General features: G+C 38.8%; 1 protein-coding gene across 9 annotated transcripts in view; it reads right to left on the bottom strand.

Annotated features, from left to right (window-relative positions):
• The window catches only part of FOXN3 (forkhead box N3), a 169,798-nt gene that overhangs the window by 11,815 nt on the left and 141,041 nt on the right, over nt 1-16,942 (bottom strand). For 5 of the 9 annotated variants that reach the window (XM_039712433.1, XM_039712434.1, XM_039712432.1 and 2 more), the window contains 2 exons: nt 15,083-15,148; nt 5,564-5,672 (listed from right to left, as the gene is read on the bottom strand). In XM_039712433.1, coding sequence (XP_039568367.1) covers nt 5,564-5,672; nt 15,083-15,148 — 175 coding nt within the window. The remainder of the gene's footprint in view (nt 1-5,563; nt 5,673-15,082; nt 15,149-16,942) is intronic. The other 4 variants (XM_039712436.1, XM_039712438.1, XM_039712439.1 and 1 more) reach the window with 2 other exon arrangements.

The following is a 16,942-nucleotide window of genomic DNA, read 5'->3' as shown; positions in this document are numbered from 1 at the left end:
ACACACAATTAAGAATTTATGAAAGGAAACACCTACTAATTCCTTTATCTAAGCAAAAAATAGTAATTCACAGATAATGTAAGTGAACGATAATAATTCTACTTATGCTTTGGCATCTACTCTGCACATGCAATGTTTGTTTTATTTAATCACTGCTTGAATGGCTGCTTCTATAGGAAAATAGAAGCAAAATATAAAGCCAGCATGAGAAATAAAGTCACAATAATAAAAGCTATGCCCAAGGAATAATCTAGTAATTGCCCTATAATTTTGAAGTGCAAATAATCCTAAATAACCATTTTCCATCTTCAGATAAGGTTAAGCACAGAACTCATTCTTCTCATGCCCCAGTGATCAGGAGCTGCATAAGGAACTGTAGCATTAATACCAGAAGAACAGGTATTTTAAAATCTACTCATGATGATGAAGTAGGTAAGGTTTGTTAGTGTTGCATTTTGGGGTGTTTTGTTGTCTTTCAGTTTTTTTTTTTCCCTTAACTCCTCAAAATCAAGAAGAGCCGTAGCTCTGCCAGTGCAGGTGCACTTGTTTTCCCTATGAAGAAGAAAAATTTTATCTTGGAAACTTGAATAGAAATATTTTTTTACTGAGGGAAGTTCTTCAGGAAACCTATTTGCAACTTCCAGGTAATTGTGAAATTCCTTGAGAATGTCTGTGTTTAATCCCAGCCAGCAACTATGTCCCATGCAGCTGCTTACTACAGAAGGGACTGGGAGAAAAAATGGAAAAAGGTAAACATGAGTTGAGATACAAACACTTTGAAATAAAGTAAATAACAACAAAACCAGTAACAACAACTACGATGAAGATGATGAAAAGAGAGAGGTAACAAAAAGGGGAATAAAACACAAGGAAGATAAGGGATGCACAACACAACTGCTCCCAACTCAATCCATCCCTTAGAGTGATCAGCTCCGCCCTGCCAACTCTCCCAGTTCATGTTCTGCTATGGTATGGAATATCCCTTTGGCCAGTTAGGCCACCTGCCCTGCCCCTGCTCCCTGCCCGTGCAGCTGCTCACTGGCAGAGCATGGGAAAATAAAAAGTCCTTGACTTGGGACAAGTTCTGTTCAGTAACTAAACCACTAGTATATTATCAACATTATGCTCACACTAAAGCCAACACACAGATCTGTACTGGCTACTAGGAAGAAAATGAACTCCATGCAAGCCAAAACCAGGACACAGAAGAATTTGGTGAAGAAGAATTGGATAAAATGGGGGAAAACCCATGTAATTTCCCATTAATTTTTATTTTTAACCTGCAGTAATTTAAAACCCAAGGTATGTTAACAAACAGTACCAAAAGTAATCTAACCTATTACCTAGGCATATGTAGCATATAAGTAAGTTTTTAAAAAAAAATTACCAAGGATATTTTGTAAAACATCTCCTGCAAACAAATGACAAGGCCTATGCTAAACAGCTTTGTAAGATTCTCTGTGGGGTGAATTTCCATCAACCTCACCTCAGTGAATCTGTTCACATTACCCATGTGAGAGGCTTAGGCTCAGTAGTTCTACTGCACAGCAGCAGGACTTGGACATAGTCATAAAGCACCCACACACAATGGATAACTGCAGAAAATTACAAATATCATGGTGAAATTGACATTACTTAATCTCAAATGTTAGATCAACTTCCAAGCTTGTGCTCTTCCCAAGGGTTGATGTAGCAGGTAATACCTGACTCCTGTGGAAGGTGATAATATCCGGGAAGAGCCTTGTGCACCTTGCCAAGACACGTGAATGTCATATGCACTGGCCACTTCAACAGATACCATCCCTACCAAAGCAACACAGAAGTCCTCCTAGGAAAACATTTACAAGGTATTTTCCAGTGGATGATGATAGGAAGAGCAAGAGCTCATTTTCACAACCAACTGCTTGCTGTATGTAAGGAGCTACTGGCTTTGCCTGCTTTCATTGAATACCTCTGTCACTCAGTATCTTCTTTTCTACATATCCAGACTGTCACTGCATTTGCTTTTAGATTCTCTCAGGGAACTATATAGGGATATGGTCTGCCAAAAATATCCCCAAAATATGATGGATCTCATGCTACAGACATGCTACACGCTGTGCAGCTTTGAAGCGTTATATTTCCCTGCTGTTTTTGGGTGGGTCTTAGACTTGTCAGCCACAACATGGAAAATATGGATAGTAAACAAGCTAAAAGTAGTGTGAATAAAGTAAATAAAAAGCTACTGTCAAAACACATCCAATTATGCTCTGCTGCAGAGATTTAACACCAGAGGATGATTTTCAAAGTAAAAATAGTGTGGGATGCCTTTCCATTTGTAGATTAGTTTGGAATGAAAGGCTTATTTGTGCAATTTAAGCCAAATGCACCACAAAATAATGATGATCTCAACTGTAATTCTTTATTCATGGAAAGTCATCTTTGTTAAGTAATTTCCAGGAGGAATTTTTAACCCAAAGGACTTAATTCAATTGTATCTTATTTTACATACAAAATATAAAGTAATTACATGTAATTACAAGGGAAGAGCAACACATTGATACCTTGTGCAGGAACAAAATATGCCAATGCATTCAGTCACACTGTCGAAGATGAACAGCACAGTAAACTTTTGTATTGACAGGAGTTAACACATCAGAAATCGCAGACTTCAGGTTCTTAGTCCAATGCTATAGTTTTGGCCTCCTTTCTGAACAATAGATTAGTCAAAACACCCCACATAACTGCAAATTTAACCCAAGACCAAACTTTTTCTCACTGTGTTTTGGCACTAATGGCTCTGCACAACAGGACAATATACAGCAAGTTATTTGCACCAGCTTTGGGGACAACTAAACCAAAGACCATTAAGATATTGAGGAAATAAAACACAAAATAAAATAAACAGCTCAGACAGCAAGGATTTGCCAACAGAAGACCAGCGTCTTACAGAGAAACCTGTGATTCCTGCATACAGTAACTAAAGAAAAACAGTTAATTTATTATGCAACTTTCTGCTACCAAGGAAATGCTAATCGTCCCCTATGAGAATGATAAAAACTACCTTCTTCAGGTGGCTTCAGGCCTTTCATTTACAGCACCATAGGCACACTTCTCAAGAAAAGACATTTGATTTAAGAAATCTTAGAAAGAAGCTGTCTGACTTCTCGATATATAGGCAGAGGCACACAATTTCAGCAGAAAACTTAACAGGAGACTGTACCACCCACCATGGCTGCCCAGACCTCCCTCCTGGTAAAAGAAACAGGTCTAAAAACATCCCCTGCCAGCCTGACTGGACCGTTGTCCTCTGTGCAGGAATGACAGCTCAATCTGAGCAGTCCACCTACACTTAAATTGCACAAGAAGGCTGAATGGATGCTGTGGTACATTTCCTCTGCTGCACATTATAAGCAGAAGTTATTCTCATGAGACACCATGAAAGCTCAATATGACGGGTCCTATTTAGTCTTGTGTATCTGAGGAGAAGGGTTGGCACCAAGAAACAGTATAATTTTCACAGAACTGATAACAGAGGTACCCAGGTTTGTGAGGACCAGATGATGTTCTAAGAGGCATTGTGAATCTAGATTGATCTTCTTCCCAAAGAAATTCTTAACAGTATTATCCCTGAGGGAAACAAGACAAAACTGCCTGCTGAACTTGCTCTGTTGAAGAGAGTCCCCTAACTTCTCAAAAGCTTTCAAAGCCTCTTGTCTGTGTCTCCCTCTGCCTTTCAAGAATTAAAAGAGGGGATATTGCAGGAGATTTTAAATATGAGCAGACATTATGCACACCAGGAATATATTCATAGCAAGCTATTTCTAATACTGCCTAAGGCTGGAGAAGAGAACAAAAAGAATTAGAAATGTCTGCAATAACTAATGATAAATGCTTTTCTGTGAGACAGAGCAAAAAGAACGTAAGCAAGGGAGGGGTAAAATTCCTAATTTCCCATCTCTACATTAACAGGTAGCTAGTAAAGATACCATTCTCTACCTGCTGGGAAAAAAAACCATGAGAAACAGTCCTTTGAAAATGTATAAAATTTAACTAGATACAGCTTTACAGCACAGCAATTTGAGGATGCCTACACAGAAGTAAGTTTACAAGTGGCCTGGAAGTAAAACAGTTCTATCTCCTCCATGAGTCAATTCTGATTATGAAACAGAGTCTAAGCAGGAAATACAGATAAACTCTAGAGAGAATATTGAGACCACTATGTCCTCCATTTAGCTTGATAACCTCATAAAAATTATATATAATTAATGATGCAGTAGTCTATGGCTCTGCAATCCCCACTGGAGCAGAGTACGAGTCCTAGGTAAAGCCAGTGGCAAAGCTGATGAAGAGAGCTGACCCCTGCTGCTAGCAAGGCCAAGCTGTGGTAAAGAGAGATGGAGAGGAAATCTGCAGAATTCTGGAGGATGACCCTTGGGGTTGCATCCCTTCAGTGTAGCAAAGGGGAAAAACAGCTGAGGAACTCGCTCATCAAAAAATATGGATTTTATTCCAATTAGTGTCTTCCCCTCTATGCATTTTAAGCATCAAGACTACATGAGTGTCATAGGCTCTCTTTTTCTCTCCATTTACTGGATGGAAATACTGCACCCAAAGGGCTAGACACTGATTCTGAAAAGGGATAAAAAAATAAAAAACCCCCGTGTAAATAGTAATAGAATAAGACCTACCAAGATACTTTATTGCACTGCCTTGCAGCCCTTTCCTGAGAAAAGAGTGTAATTGGAACAGCACCGTGAAGTGAGGTCAGCACTAATTATGAAACCCCACCCAGAATACCCAACTGCCTGAGCTGAAATAGCTTTTGCAGATACTGAGGGTTCTGAAAGAGGAGGACACTGGCAGTACACTTGACCAAATTAATCTCTGTTGTGACTGACTGAAAATGGAGCTACACGAGGGGCAAATTGTTCTTCCACCAATAAACCAGCACTGCTTAAAGCAAAACAAACCACTGAACCACAGTTCCTACTGCCATCACTAGATGTCTCTTACTGCCCTGCTTCTTGATAGTTGAGTATCTTAAACATTTCATCCTTCAATGTTTCAGTATAACCTTGAAATAAAACTGTAGTGAAAGAAACTGCCTCACAAAGATCTAAGTTATATAAGAAAACGACAGCTATATGCTCAAATAGCTTTCAGGATTTGCTTTAATATTATTGATACTATTCTCTCTGGTATTTAATCCAGGAAAAAGTCTTTAAGAAAAGGGAGAGAGGGGAGAAGCAGGAAAAAGCATTTGCACTTGGAAAAACAGGCCACTATAGGAGGTTCTCACCACAAACTGCCTGCAATTTGCTAGTGAAAATAAAAGTGCTTTTCACAAACCACCACACAACAGACAGATATGCCATGACTATCTTGCTAATTTATTGATACCCCAAGATGATACCCCAAGATGATGATGATACCCCAAGAATTTTAGGTGGCAGAGTTTTATTTCATGTAGAACCTCAGAAGCATTGGCAAGCAGCAAAATACCCAGAGCTCACATATGCTTTTACATTTTTTGCAAAATACTGATTGATTTCATACAGATCCCACAATGATTCACTCTTACCTTACTGCGACAGCCATGCTCCCTATAGGGTTGATTGGCAATGGCCTGGCTCCAGGAAATATTCCTCTACTCAGTACTCGAGCTCCATTTTGTATCACTCCCGAAGGAACTAAAAACAAAACAAAACATAGAATGTTTTTTCTTCAAAAGGAAAAGTTAGAAAAATACAGGAGCAAAATGTGGAACTCAAGCTTTTGAATGTACTGGAAAACCATCAGAGAGGCTCGTGCAGTACACGGCTTACCTTGGACATCTCAGCCTTGAGTCTTCTGAGTGCCATTCTATTTCCAATGCTATTTTCATGGCAAACAATGACAACATGGCTTGCCAAAGCCACTGCCTGACCTAGTTGCTGTAGATCATTCCTTGTACAAATGAATCACTTTTGTTTTGAAATTTCTGTTCTGCTGCGAATGCATGTGCTTACAGTCAAAACCAGCTATGAGCACAGATGTAACTATTTTGTCTACAAAAACAAACAATGACCCCTTACAGATAAACAGAACACAAGTATTTCACTGCAAGATCACAGCTGACAGCTTTTTATCATCCCAGTTTACTTTCTGAGCAGCAATATCTTGGACCCCTATCTCTGCAAAACAAAATCTTAACTACAAATATGTATTTACCAGGAAGAGAAAGAGAAGAGGCTAAAAAGACATTATCTCCATATCACTAATTAGGCCCTGTCTCTGCCCATGCAGCCTGGCAGCAGTCCTGTGCCTCCTGCACATGGCTGGGTCACAGCCCAGCCTCCCTCACCCAACACGTGCTGATGCCACTGACACCAAACTCATAGGTACTAACCACTACAGACAAGACATTTCACTGGGCTGTTCAACTTGGCTCTAGAACAAAAACTGCAGCTCTGGCCAACAAGATTTTAGGTTACACCAAGTACTTGTTTTCTGCCCAGGCATGTTTCTGTACACTGCTCAGCCCAGACAGCTGAACAAGTAGAAGAGAAGCACTACTCAGGCACCACCCACAGCAACAGGGTCCTTAGCAAGCTTCAGGATTTCCCTCCTCCACTGTGAGATGCAAGACTACCAAACACAGTTCTTACTCTAGGCCCTTACCAGGAACCTACCTGCATGTAATGGCATTTGTTTGCACTGCTATCACATCCCTTCAGGCTGGGACAGAAACTTCACTACAGCCTCCACCCGAGCTCGCTTCTTTAACAGCCAGCCAGCTGATACACATTCTATTTACTATAAGTCATCATTCACACCATAACTTCCCCCCACGGGGAATGTCCAAAAAGAGAATGATGATCACTACTCTTTTTATATTATTTTTAAATATACAGATATTATATAAACACTTGTAAGATAAATGTAAACCGTATCGCTTTATATACACCCACAGAATTTATTTTTAAACAAATTACACATAGACTAGAAAAATTATTCAGAATCAACACATACACTTTACATGTCCAACTTCAAATATATTGTGAATATATTCAAATATTTACACCCCAAAATACTAGTGTATTCTGAGGCAGGGGAGTATAGGCTCAGAAGTATGCTAGTTCTAAGCTGCTGAGGTACACTTCAACTTCCTATAAACATCAGGCCAGATCGACACCTCCCCTCCTGCTGTCCTGGTGCTCACCTTGTTTCACTCCAGACCACACAGATTAGTTCTGGGAAAATAATCTTCTTTCTCCTGCTTGTGAGAGCACATCACTCTCCCGATCAAATCTTGTCACTGTGTTACACCCACTCTTGCTTTTGAGCACCTTTGAAGAACAGGTCAGTTATATTTAGGTGCTTAAGTACAGCCTCAAATGGCTAAAATTACAGAACCTAGTTTATAACAACTTGGGTCAGCTTTCAATGACCAGAATAATTTTAAATAGCATTTTGCTATTTATACCTCCCTAGTCTGTACACTTTTCCCTTCATTGGTAGTTTATGAGGAATCGGTCAAACCTCTTTCATTTGGGGGACAATGTAAGGCTTTCTCTGCTCTGATGTTCTGGTTTCTAGATACTGCAGAGGAATATTATCATGTTAAAACTGAAAAGGCTGAATTTCTTATTATATTTGTTTCAACAGCATAACCTTGAGATGGTCAAAACAGCAGTGTCATGAAAGAAAAGCAGTCTGCTCAAAGATATGGCTAACCTAAAACACGAAGGTAACAGGCAAATTCAAAGCCACAGATAAATGTGTGCTGAATACCGAAAGATCAATAAAACACAATTTCAAATGGGCATGGTTATTTCAACAAACTTTTAAGAAGGACAGATTTTATACTGCACTACATAGTATGGTTTCTCTATGTTTACAAAGTCCTATCAAAAGAAAGGAACCAGAAGTTTTGACTGAGAAAGATCTGGGAATTTTCTCTTCACTATGATACAAACCACAGTTTTATATTGAAATGAAACATTTATGCACATGTGCAGAATGTAAGTTAGCTATAGATACTGTCTAAATATACACTGTAAAACTTCAAAGCAAACATAGTGAAAGTGCTACTGCAAAAAGAGAGCAACAGGCTCCTTGATGCCCAAACTCTTCTTTCCCCAGATTACCTAATCATCCTGGTCTGCTGGCAGTTAACCTGATGCTTATTTTATTATTTTTCTTCTCCTCTATCCCTTATTGACAACTCCCATTGCTTCTTTAGAACATCCTGTTTGTTTCCTCACCAATTCTGAAAAATTAGCTTCCTGTTTGTCCTTCTATATCTCTTCTGAGTTTGCTTTTCTCCCTGCACTCCAATGTATTTATCTATACCTGTACCTATATCAAATACACTGCCAAGTCTCACAACTTAGGATTTCTATACATTGACACCCTCACTGGAACCCATCCTTTGTTTTCCTTGTCCCTTTGCAGGTTTGTAAGCCACGGAGTGCCATCCAGGAAACATTCTCTTCAAAAGCTTCACATTTAAAACATTCCCACATTAACAACTGCGTGTGCACGCACACACACACATACATACACACAAACACAGAGATGCCCTCTCTCTCCACATAGTCCCTTACAGAAGTAACAGATGTTTGTAAAAAAAGAAAACACAGAAGTTTGCTGTCTTATGAAAACATCCCCTAAGAGATAACTTGGTCTCTTGTCCTGCCTATGAAATTCTCTTCAGTCATGGCCAGTCTGTGCCTCATGCCACCACTCACTGAAAGGATTCAATAAGACTATTCAGGCCAGAAGAGGTCTTAGCCATGACTCTGTGATTCTAACTTTTCTCTGAAGTATAGCACAGCTCTGGATAATGAAATCATCACTCAGAATTCAATAACTGTTTCAGCTTGCAACAGCAGTGTTATTGCTACTGATTTTTGGTTTTGTTTCCTCAGACTCTGAATTATGATTCAGCACAACCACTACATCACTCAGACAAACAAAAAGGTTGTATGCAAGGGATCACTGAAAAAGGACACTGGACTATGTGGTGTATCCTTTCAGGAAATATATGGAACCATAAAGAAAAACACCCGCAACATCCCAACTTTCTGGTAAATCAGCTTCTGTAGCACTCTAAACCTAAAATGAATAGCAGGATTAAAATATTTCAGTAGTAAAAGGTATTAATTTCTAGTTATCCACATTACCAATGTGCCACCATAAAATTGATCTTTCTTGCTCATTCATCTTTACTTACAGCATTTAAAGCATCAAAACTGATCCTTACAAAAAATAATATTAATTACTTAATTTATAAAAGATTATGGATAAACTGCTGTTACACTGTCCTTGGTACCCACAGAGTCTTCCAGCCTTTGTGTAGGCTGTATGACAGCTACTTATATTCAAGGAATTATTTCTACATCTTGGTGCTTTTGAAGGGTTGTGGATTATTTACTGAAATAATGTGGTGCTTTTATTCCAAAGATACATTTACGCCTTACAAGCTTTAATTACGTTTCAAACCCATACTTTGAGGTGAGATATTTATATTTTAGATAGAAGATTCAAGGTGTGGAGGTAAGATAATTTACTCCAAGCCTTATCATCAATCAGTGCCAATCTGGATGAACACCTTACAGTCCTGACCCCCCTCTTGTAATGCTTTTTTAACCAAGAGTACAGGCAGGTTACAGGTTCCCAATTCCTAGGCAGAAGTGTGAAATGCAATTTACACATTTTCTGTGCAAGTGCCGAAAGCCGTTTATGTCTGAGAAACTCAGCTCAAAAAAACAATGCAAGAAGACCTGTGCATCTCTTTGATGAAGGTTTGACTTTTCACAAAATGTTCCCAGTGAAACACAAAGAGTCTGAAATGACAAAATCATTATTCACCTTTCAACCTCCACCACTGCTATGTTTTCAAGGGTCTACTCTGCTCTCAGGAAACTAAAACCCAGGAAACACTTTCACTGGAGTGGAGTCAAAGTGTGTACTGAGTATTTGCCCCTAATCTGCTTCATGAATGGAGAAGTTATTTCTGGATCTTATGCTGCTCTGTTGGAATTTCACAACCTGAGTAGACTCAACCAGCTGAGTCTCCACTGGCTAACTCTGGAGTGAAGCAATGCATCCAATGTCAAAAATCAATACTACGCCTCTGAAATTCTCCAAGGGGGAAAAAATATCTTCCTTTTGTAGTGAACTTTCATGCTATAGTTTAACAGACAATAAGGTGAATGACATGTAGGAGAACACACCATAATCTGAATCCATCAAGGCACTATGTTCACATAGTGTTAAAAGGATCCAACAGAAGCCCTTCAAAAATCCAGTGTTGTTTTGTAGCCTGTACTCAGGGTTTGTAGATGGAAAGTAAGTAGAGGGCTACATGATCACTCCACAGGCAGTGCAGGACTATTTTAATCCAGAGAATGTTCTTGGGTGCACATTAGCTGAATAGATTAATCCAACTATGGACTTCTTTCATCACATCTCTCAACAGACTGGATCCCTGATCTCTTACTTGCAGGGGTGTGCAGGTGAAGCAAGCCCTGTTCTGGCTGAGATAACCACCTCATCCAAGATCCTCACAACGGTGTCAGAAAAACTGTGTCAGACTGGGTCCTTCCCTGAAGATTTGATTGTCAAACAAACAATGTAGCAATTTGGTAAAACCGAAATGCAAAAGAAGGAGGAAGTAATGGATAGTTACCAGACACACTGACACCCCAAAAGCTCACTAGAAAAGGAAACTAACTTGGTTAAATGTTGGCATGTGCAAGTTAAATGAAGCATAAGCAAGGACTGAGACTTGTTGTCAATCAAGAAAATGAACTGGTAAAAAATATGTTCTTTGTGTGCTCTAGGAAACAAACATACACTTCATTAAACTGTCTAGCTCAAGGTAGCCAATACTTAGCAAGGAAGAATGAATAGTATTTACTGAGAAATGAATTTTAAAGAAGTGGAATGTGTGAGTGTATCCTGCAGGAATAGACTGGTTCTTTGCCTCTTCTATCATCATACAGCACATGCACTGATCTCCAGGCTCACTCCCCTGACCCAACTTTTCTGTAGCACAGAAGAAATCATTATAGACAAGAGGTACTGAGTTTTGGTTAATATCTGTCAGCTCCAGCTCTTTTCTGCCAAGCTTTCTTTCAGTACAGTGTTTAGCAAAATTCTTTAGATCAGGCTACAAGAACTAGAAGTAGGAAATTGTGGATGATCTATAGTGGATGGGACATCAGAAGTTGCCAAAAGTGAATGTTTTCTGCCAAATGTGTAACTTTATTCAGCTGTCATATCCCAGGCACAAATTTGATGACATATGCCCAACTTGTATTTTACAGCTCAAGGATAATTTTATACCTTCAAATTCCATACTCTGTAGTCCTTACAAACTGTGAATCTAGGATGTATCCAACAAGCCATTTGTTCTAAACAAAAATTGAGGTGGGGAAGACAAACGTATCCTGATAATCCTATCACACTTGTACTTTTTCGAAAAATATTATGAGGAGTATGGAGGAAGAAGTAGAAACTACTTCATAAAAGTAAGCTTTCTTTCCAAATTTATTTCATCCCTTTATAATGGCTTAATATTAAACACCAAAGTAAAACAAACCAAACAAAATCCCAACCAAAATCCAGCAACAGAAAGTTTGAGCATTATGAAAATGTCATTTCCTACTTTTTGCTTTAATACAAAATTGTCAGTAAAAATAGTTTTATGAAACATTTTACTCTCAATGATTTATCATTTTCTGATACTCAAAGTTAGGCTGGAAGCTGTCTCAGTTATACTAAGTGACTTGTCCATAAGCAGTACAAATAGAACATTACATCTATAGAGTTTCATGTACAATAAAAATGTCCCAAGAAAATAGCATGTTCTATTTTATCCTATTTGGAGAATTTCTGACTGTCATTACGGCAATTTTTGTTTTGGTCTTCATTCCTGTATATGTATCTTGCTCATATACAATCCACTTGCATTAGTTTAAAAAGCAAATTTCATTGGGGTACAGTGTTAGAAGTATAGAGGTAAAGCAGATCTCTTTAGAGAATTACTTCTCCTCCTACCAAACTTACAATATATGTATCTAGTCTGGGTTTTATATGTTTTGAGACAAAGATTAATAAAGACTTCCAAATCAGAGAGACACTGGTTTCAACCCTGGAAAACCTATTTTTTAAGAAGCACTCAGCAAAACTCCATGCTCTTCTCTCCCTAGATAACTCTACCACAGCACTTCAGTCTCCTGCAAGGAACCACTAACAAAACCAGTGTTGCTAAGTTTTCTGAAGGCCACCACTTTCTAGCCAACCCAACCAACTGAGTAGTGATGAGAGTACTGAAACCAGAAGATGGATATCAGAGCTGGAAAGACTCTCATTTTCCTGATTTCTACCCAAACCCTTTCTCTGAGCACAGTTTAATAGCTGTTTGCAGTATTAAACTTTAGGTTGAGCAATGCACTTGCATTTGTGTGCAATTCACAAATTATATAGCAACGGGTAAAGGACTATGCATCAACTTGAAGTTAGGTGTATCACACTGAGCACAAGTGAGAAGCTTCTTGAATTAAATCAGTATTTCCACGACAATCCCTCTGACCACATCACTGTTCACTAGCATTTGCTGCCATACACTAACACTGTCCCTTCTGTACTCATCCCTCCAGAAAAGCAAGTGGTTAGAAGTTCAAAATGACCTCACCAACTAAGAAGGTCTTGCTACTTACATGCTTCCAGTGACCTGAATCTCAGGAATTCAAACACACTGCAAAAGTACCAAAACCTATCTCCTGTTTTAATCATGGCAAAACACCATGTTTTGGCAAGACTCAATGACGTGCCCAGGACGTCACACTCTTAGGAGCAGGGAATACTGTGCTGGAATGACAGCTAGCAATATTCACTTTCAAGACATTGGTAAGAACTGAAGTGCTGAAAATCTTTTGTACAAAAAAGCAACTGTGCAAAACTAACTCATGGACTTCACTGATTTAGTACCCATGAGTTTTAAACTGAGCTCTACCATTTGTTCACCATGCTGTTTTCTTCTCTCCTCTCTCCAAATTAGATTCACCAGAGGGAAACAGGCTCATAAATTTGATGCAACTTGCCCAAGATGGCCCAGACAGTACTCACTGCCTTGCAAGTCAAGATACAGTTTTCAGTGCAAGTCAAGTATTTTGGAATTAATATTCATGAACTGACTGCTAATGAAAATCCCAACTATGTGTAACTTGTGATAGCTGCTTCTAAAGGAAGCAGGTGTTTCAGTTGCTGTTTCTTTTCAAACACAAACCTACAAAACCTGATGAAACACTACTTCAATAAACTGAAGCAAAAAGTATTAAATCTATGTTCCTACATGCCCTCTCTTAGCATATCACAGTATCTTTCATGCTTTAACTCCTGATGCCAGCTGGATTGCAGGTTTCAGTAGAAACTTGTACACAGCTGGCTACTTTGAACTTCTGCCTTTAGTTACAATTGATAAGTATTTGGTCTGTGAATATACTGCAATATGTTAATAATTAAGAAACTGATTTCTGACATTAACATTCTAAATATAATTGCATATTCCTAACCTTTAGCAACAATGTGAACAATCAGTTTTATGAATCTATACAGTAAAACCTACACAAACACAAAATAATCCTAATAACAGTATTTTACTCTTTTATTACGCCTTTTTGTTTTTCTGAATGAAAACTAAAGGATGATGGAATTGGGGTAAATGTTAACCAATGTTTGTCAGATATCTTTTCAAGGTTTCATAAAAAAGCAAAAGCTGATTTTAGAATTCATTTGTGATTAGCAGTGTTTCATTCATTTGTGTTAGCAGTGTTTCACACATGGGTGTGGAATTTTAAATGGTCATTTAAAACCCTAAAGCTAATTAATCAGTTACAAAGCATAATCTCCTCTTCCTAATAAAATCTTTCCTTTTTCCTACCTACACATAGCAGGAACTGCCTGCCCTTTTAGCATGCACAGTTCCTGAAAGCTGCTTAGGAGAGGAGGACAAGGACCACTCTTCTCTTTCCAGAACAGTTTCTTGGTACATCATGCTCTCCTGAGAGAAGCTTCTCAAGAAGCATTCCTCTGGCAGGGTCACAAAGCAGGCTGACAATAGCTTTCCTCAGCTGCATGGGAAATGCTTTGATGGTAATTGACTCTCTTCCCCAGGCAGAGTATCAAAGTGCAAATCAAGGCTTCCCCTGGAACTTGGAGTTGGTTGCCCAGGCTAGAACAATAGCAGTGATGCTAGACAGTCTTGGTAATGGTTTCTATTTTAACTTCTGCCTTTATTTTTTAGAGCTGTTTGTCACTTGGCATTACTACCATGCTTGCTGACTAGTGATATGTTTGTATTCTCTGTTTTTGTGCAGCTGTATTTCACTGTGGATTCCTGTAATACCTTCACTGCAAGCTCTGAGGGACAGGATGGTTCCTGCAGTATTTGCACAGCCCAGTACAGTGGGGGTCCAGGCCTCTTCAGTGCTCTGGTAATACACAGCATTAAAACCTTAGGTCTGGTCACAGAACAGGGAGGAGAGTATTGGCAGGAAAAGAGACCTCTCTTTGCTCCTTGTCACTTGCCTACCACCTTGCATCAGTCAGAGAAAAAAAAAAAAAAACAAACCAGGCAGGATGTGTGCAAGGAAGGAGCTGAAACAGTGCCCAAGTGAATGGAAAGCATCCAGATGGCTGTGGTAACTTAGACGATAGGAGTCAAATCAAAACAAAATGAAAACAGAACCATATGCCATGTATCCTTCACTCTCTTGCTCTCTTTCTCTCTCTCCCTGCCTTTCTCCTGGCTGTTGCCCCAGGTCTTTCTATCAGTATGGATAATAGTATGTTACTCATTTAAGTGTATGTCATGAATAACAATAGCCTCTCTTTTACATAAGAGATCACGGATTAATATTATTCATGTAACAAATGAAATATGAACCACAAAATTATACTCATGTAAGGGTCAAGGAAGTGCAAGGATCTACAAGGGAAGTTATACTTCTTTATTACATCCTTTTTATCTGGTATGCTGTATACTTATAAAAGAGAATATTAATTTTATACGTCTATGTTGCTATATGCTATAGAAATATCTACTCACAACCTGCTTGTATCTCAGGGGGAGTATTCAAAAGCATCATGGCAGTGGCAGCATCAATGTCAGGATCTGGAAAAATCAACCAATAAATACATTATTTACAACTGGGCTAATCTTCTCACCCCCATTGCTAAACTACAGGTTTGACCATGTCTCCGAGTGAAAAGGTGTGAGAGTTCACCACTCAGAGGGCTTGCTGACTACACATTAAATTCATCCCCAAACTTGCATGTGGTCCCATTGTTACTGTTAAACAGAGTGGTGATCTATGTCACTGAGCCATACTTATGCTTGTGTGTGCATGATACTTTTGCTGTTAGCCTCACCAATTCCCTGTTTAATTCTGTGGACAGTATTCAGATTTCATTACAAAGGATCTGCGAAAGCAGGTGCAACATCACAATTTGGAAGCAACAGAGAGGGATGAGCTGACAGCGGAGGAGTGGGAAAGCACAAGGAATACCTGAGCAAGTACAGAAGATGACACTTGGTCATTTCTATTTGTCAAGAAAGATTTCAGCAAAGTTTGAGAAAGTGTTGGAAGACAAACTGCTGCAATTAAGAAGAAAAAAAAAAAAAGAAACCAGCATTTCATTGAAGCACCAACTTATTTGCATTCCTGTCCACTGTCACTTTAATACAAGCAAAAATGATCAGCTGGCTGCTGTTATTCTTAAATTGGTTTCTGAATCCATCATGAAAAGTCAGCTGACAGATGGTAAGTTATAGAGACAGAACAAAATATGATCCTTTTATAACTATATTCACTTGCTTCACACACAACAGGCTCGGCTGCTATGGAAATGCAGGTATCTATGACAACAGTAAACAACCCCACAACGGCCACTGAATAAGCTGAAAAGAACATCTGCCCCAGCAAAGCGTCCCAGCTGCCCTGGGGCGCAACTTGCTAATCGTGCAGTGATGCCGTGTGACAGAGAAAGCCGCCTATGCCATGTCCAAATAAATGAAGTGTGCAATTGAAGCAGACATAAAAACGCACACCCTAGCTGACTGCTGCCTCTGTGCTGCTAAACTGAATGACTAATGAGTATGCATTTGTTGTTTGGGGTTGGGGTCGGTATTTATACTAAATTACATACAAAAAAAATTAATTTACTACTAATAGCTTCATGGCACTTTATTTTGGCTGTTATGACAGAAAATTACCAACGTTAAAAATATCTGTATTTTTGATCTTTATATATTTCAAATCTATTCCCAGTAATGTGATGTGGTATAAAGCCCTGTAATATATTAACAATACAAATGATGTAGACAGGATTTCAAAATCTGCTTAAGCCAAACAGAAATTCACTTGACTGCAGAATTTTAAAAAGGGACTTTTTATTAGTCTAAGTATGTACTACTTTTCTGTGAATAGCTGCAAGCACTCTTCTATAGGCTACTACTCTATTATTTAAGTGCTAAAACAGTAAACAGAGAAACAGTGTATTTGGTGTCAAACTGAAGCTGAAGCAGCAGCAGCAGACTTAGTATAAAAGGTGCCTGGGTCTTCTGGACAGGCCAACATTTTCCAAAGAAAAAGCAGCATTACCAACTTAAGTTCATCTTCAAGTCAGAAGATACCTCAAAAGCAGAATTCCTACTGCAATTATGTATGCTGAAAATGCCATTTCCCAACAGCATCATTCCCAAATATATGCCATGTATGCAAGACTGGATCCACACACCACAACACCACACAGCAAGTGCGTGCTTTCAAACTGAAGAGGAATAATCCATCTACTGTTAAAGAGCAGGACAAAAGAGCAAAGAAGCCTGAGAAAGACAAACCAAATTCACCAGAATTCTTCTGTCTTTTTCATACCATGAAATGAAGAGATTGTTAAAAGTTGAATT

This window comes from Passer montanus, unplaced genomic scaffold (genome assembly GCF_014805655.1).
Source record: "Passer montanus isolate IOZ18808 unplaced genomic scaffold, ASM1480565v1 scaffold27, whole genome shotgun sequence".
NCBI lineage: Eukaryota > Metazoa > Chordata > Aves > Passeriformes > Passeridae > Passer > Passer montanus.
This window is presented reverse-complemented; position numbering and strand designations above follow the sequence as displayed.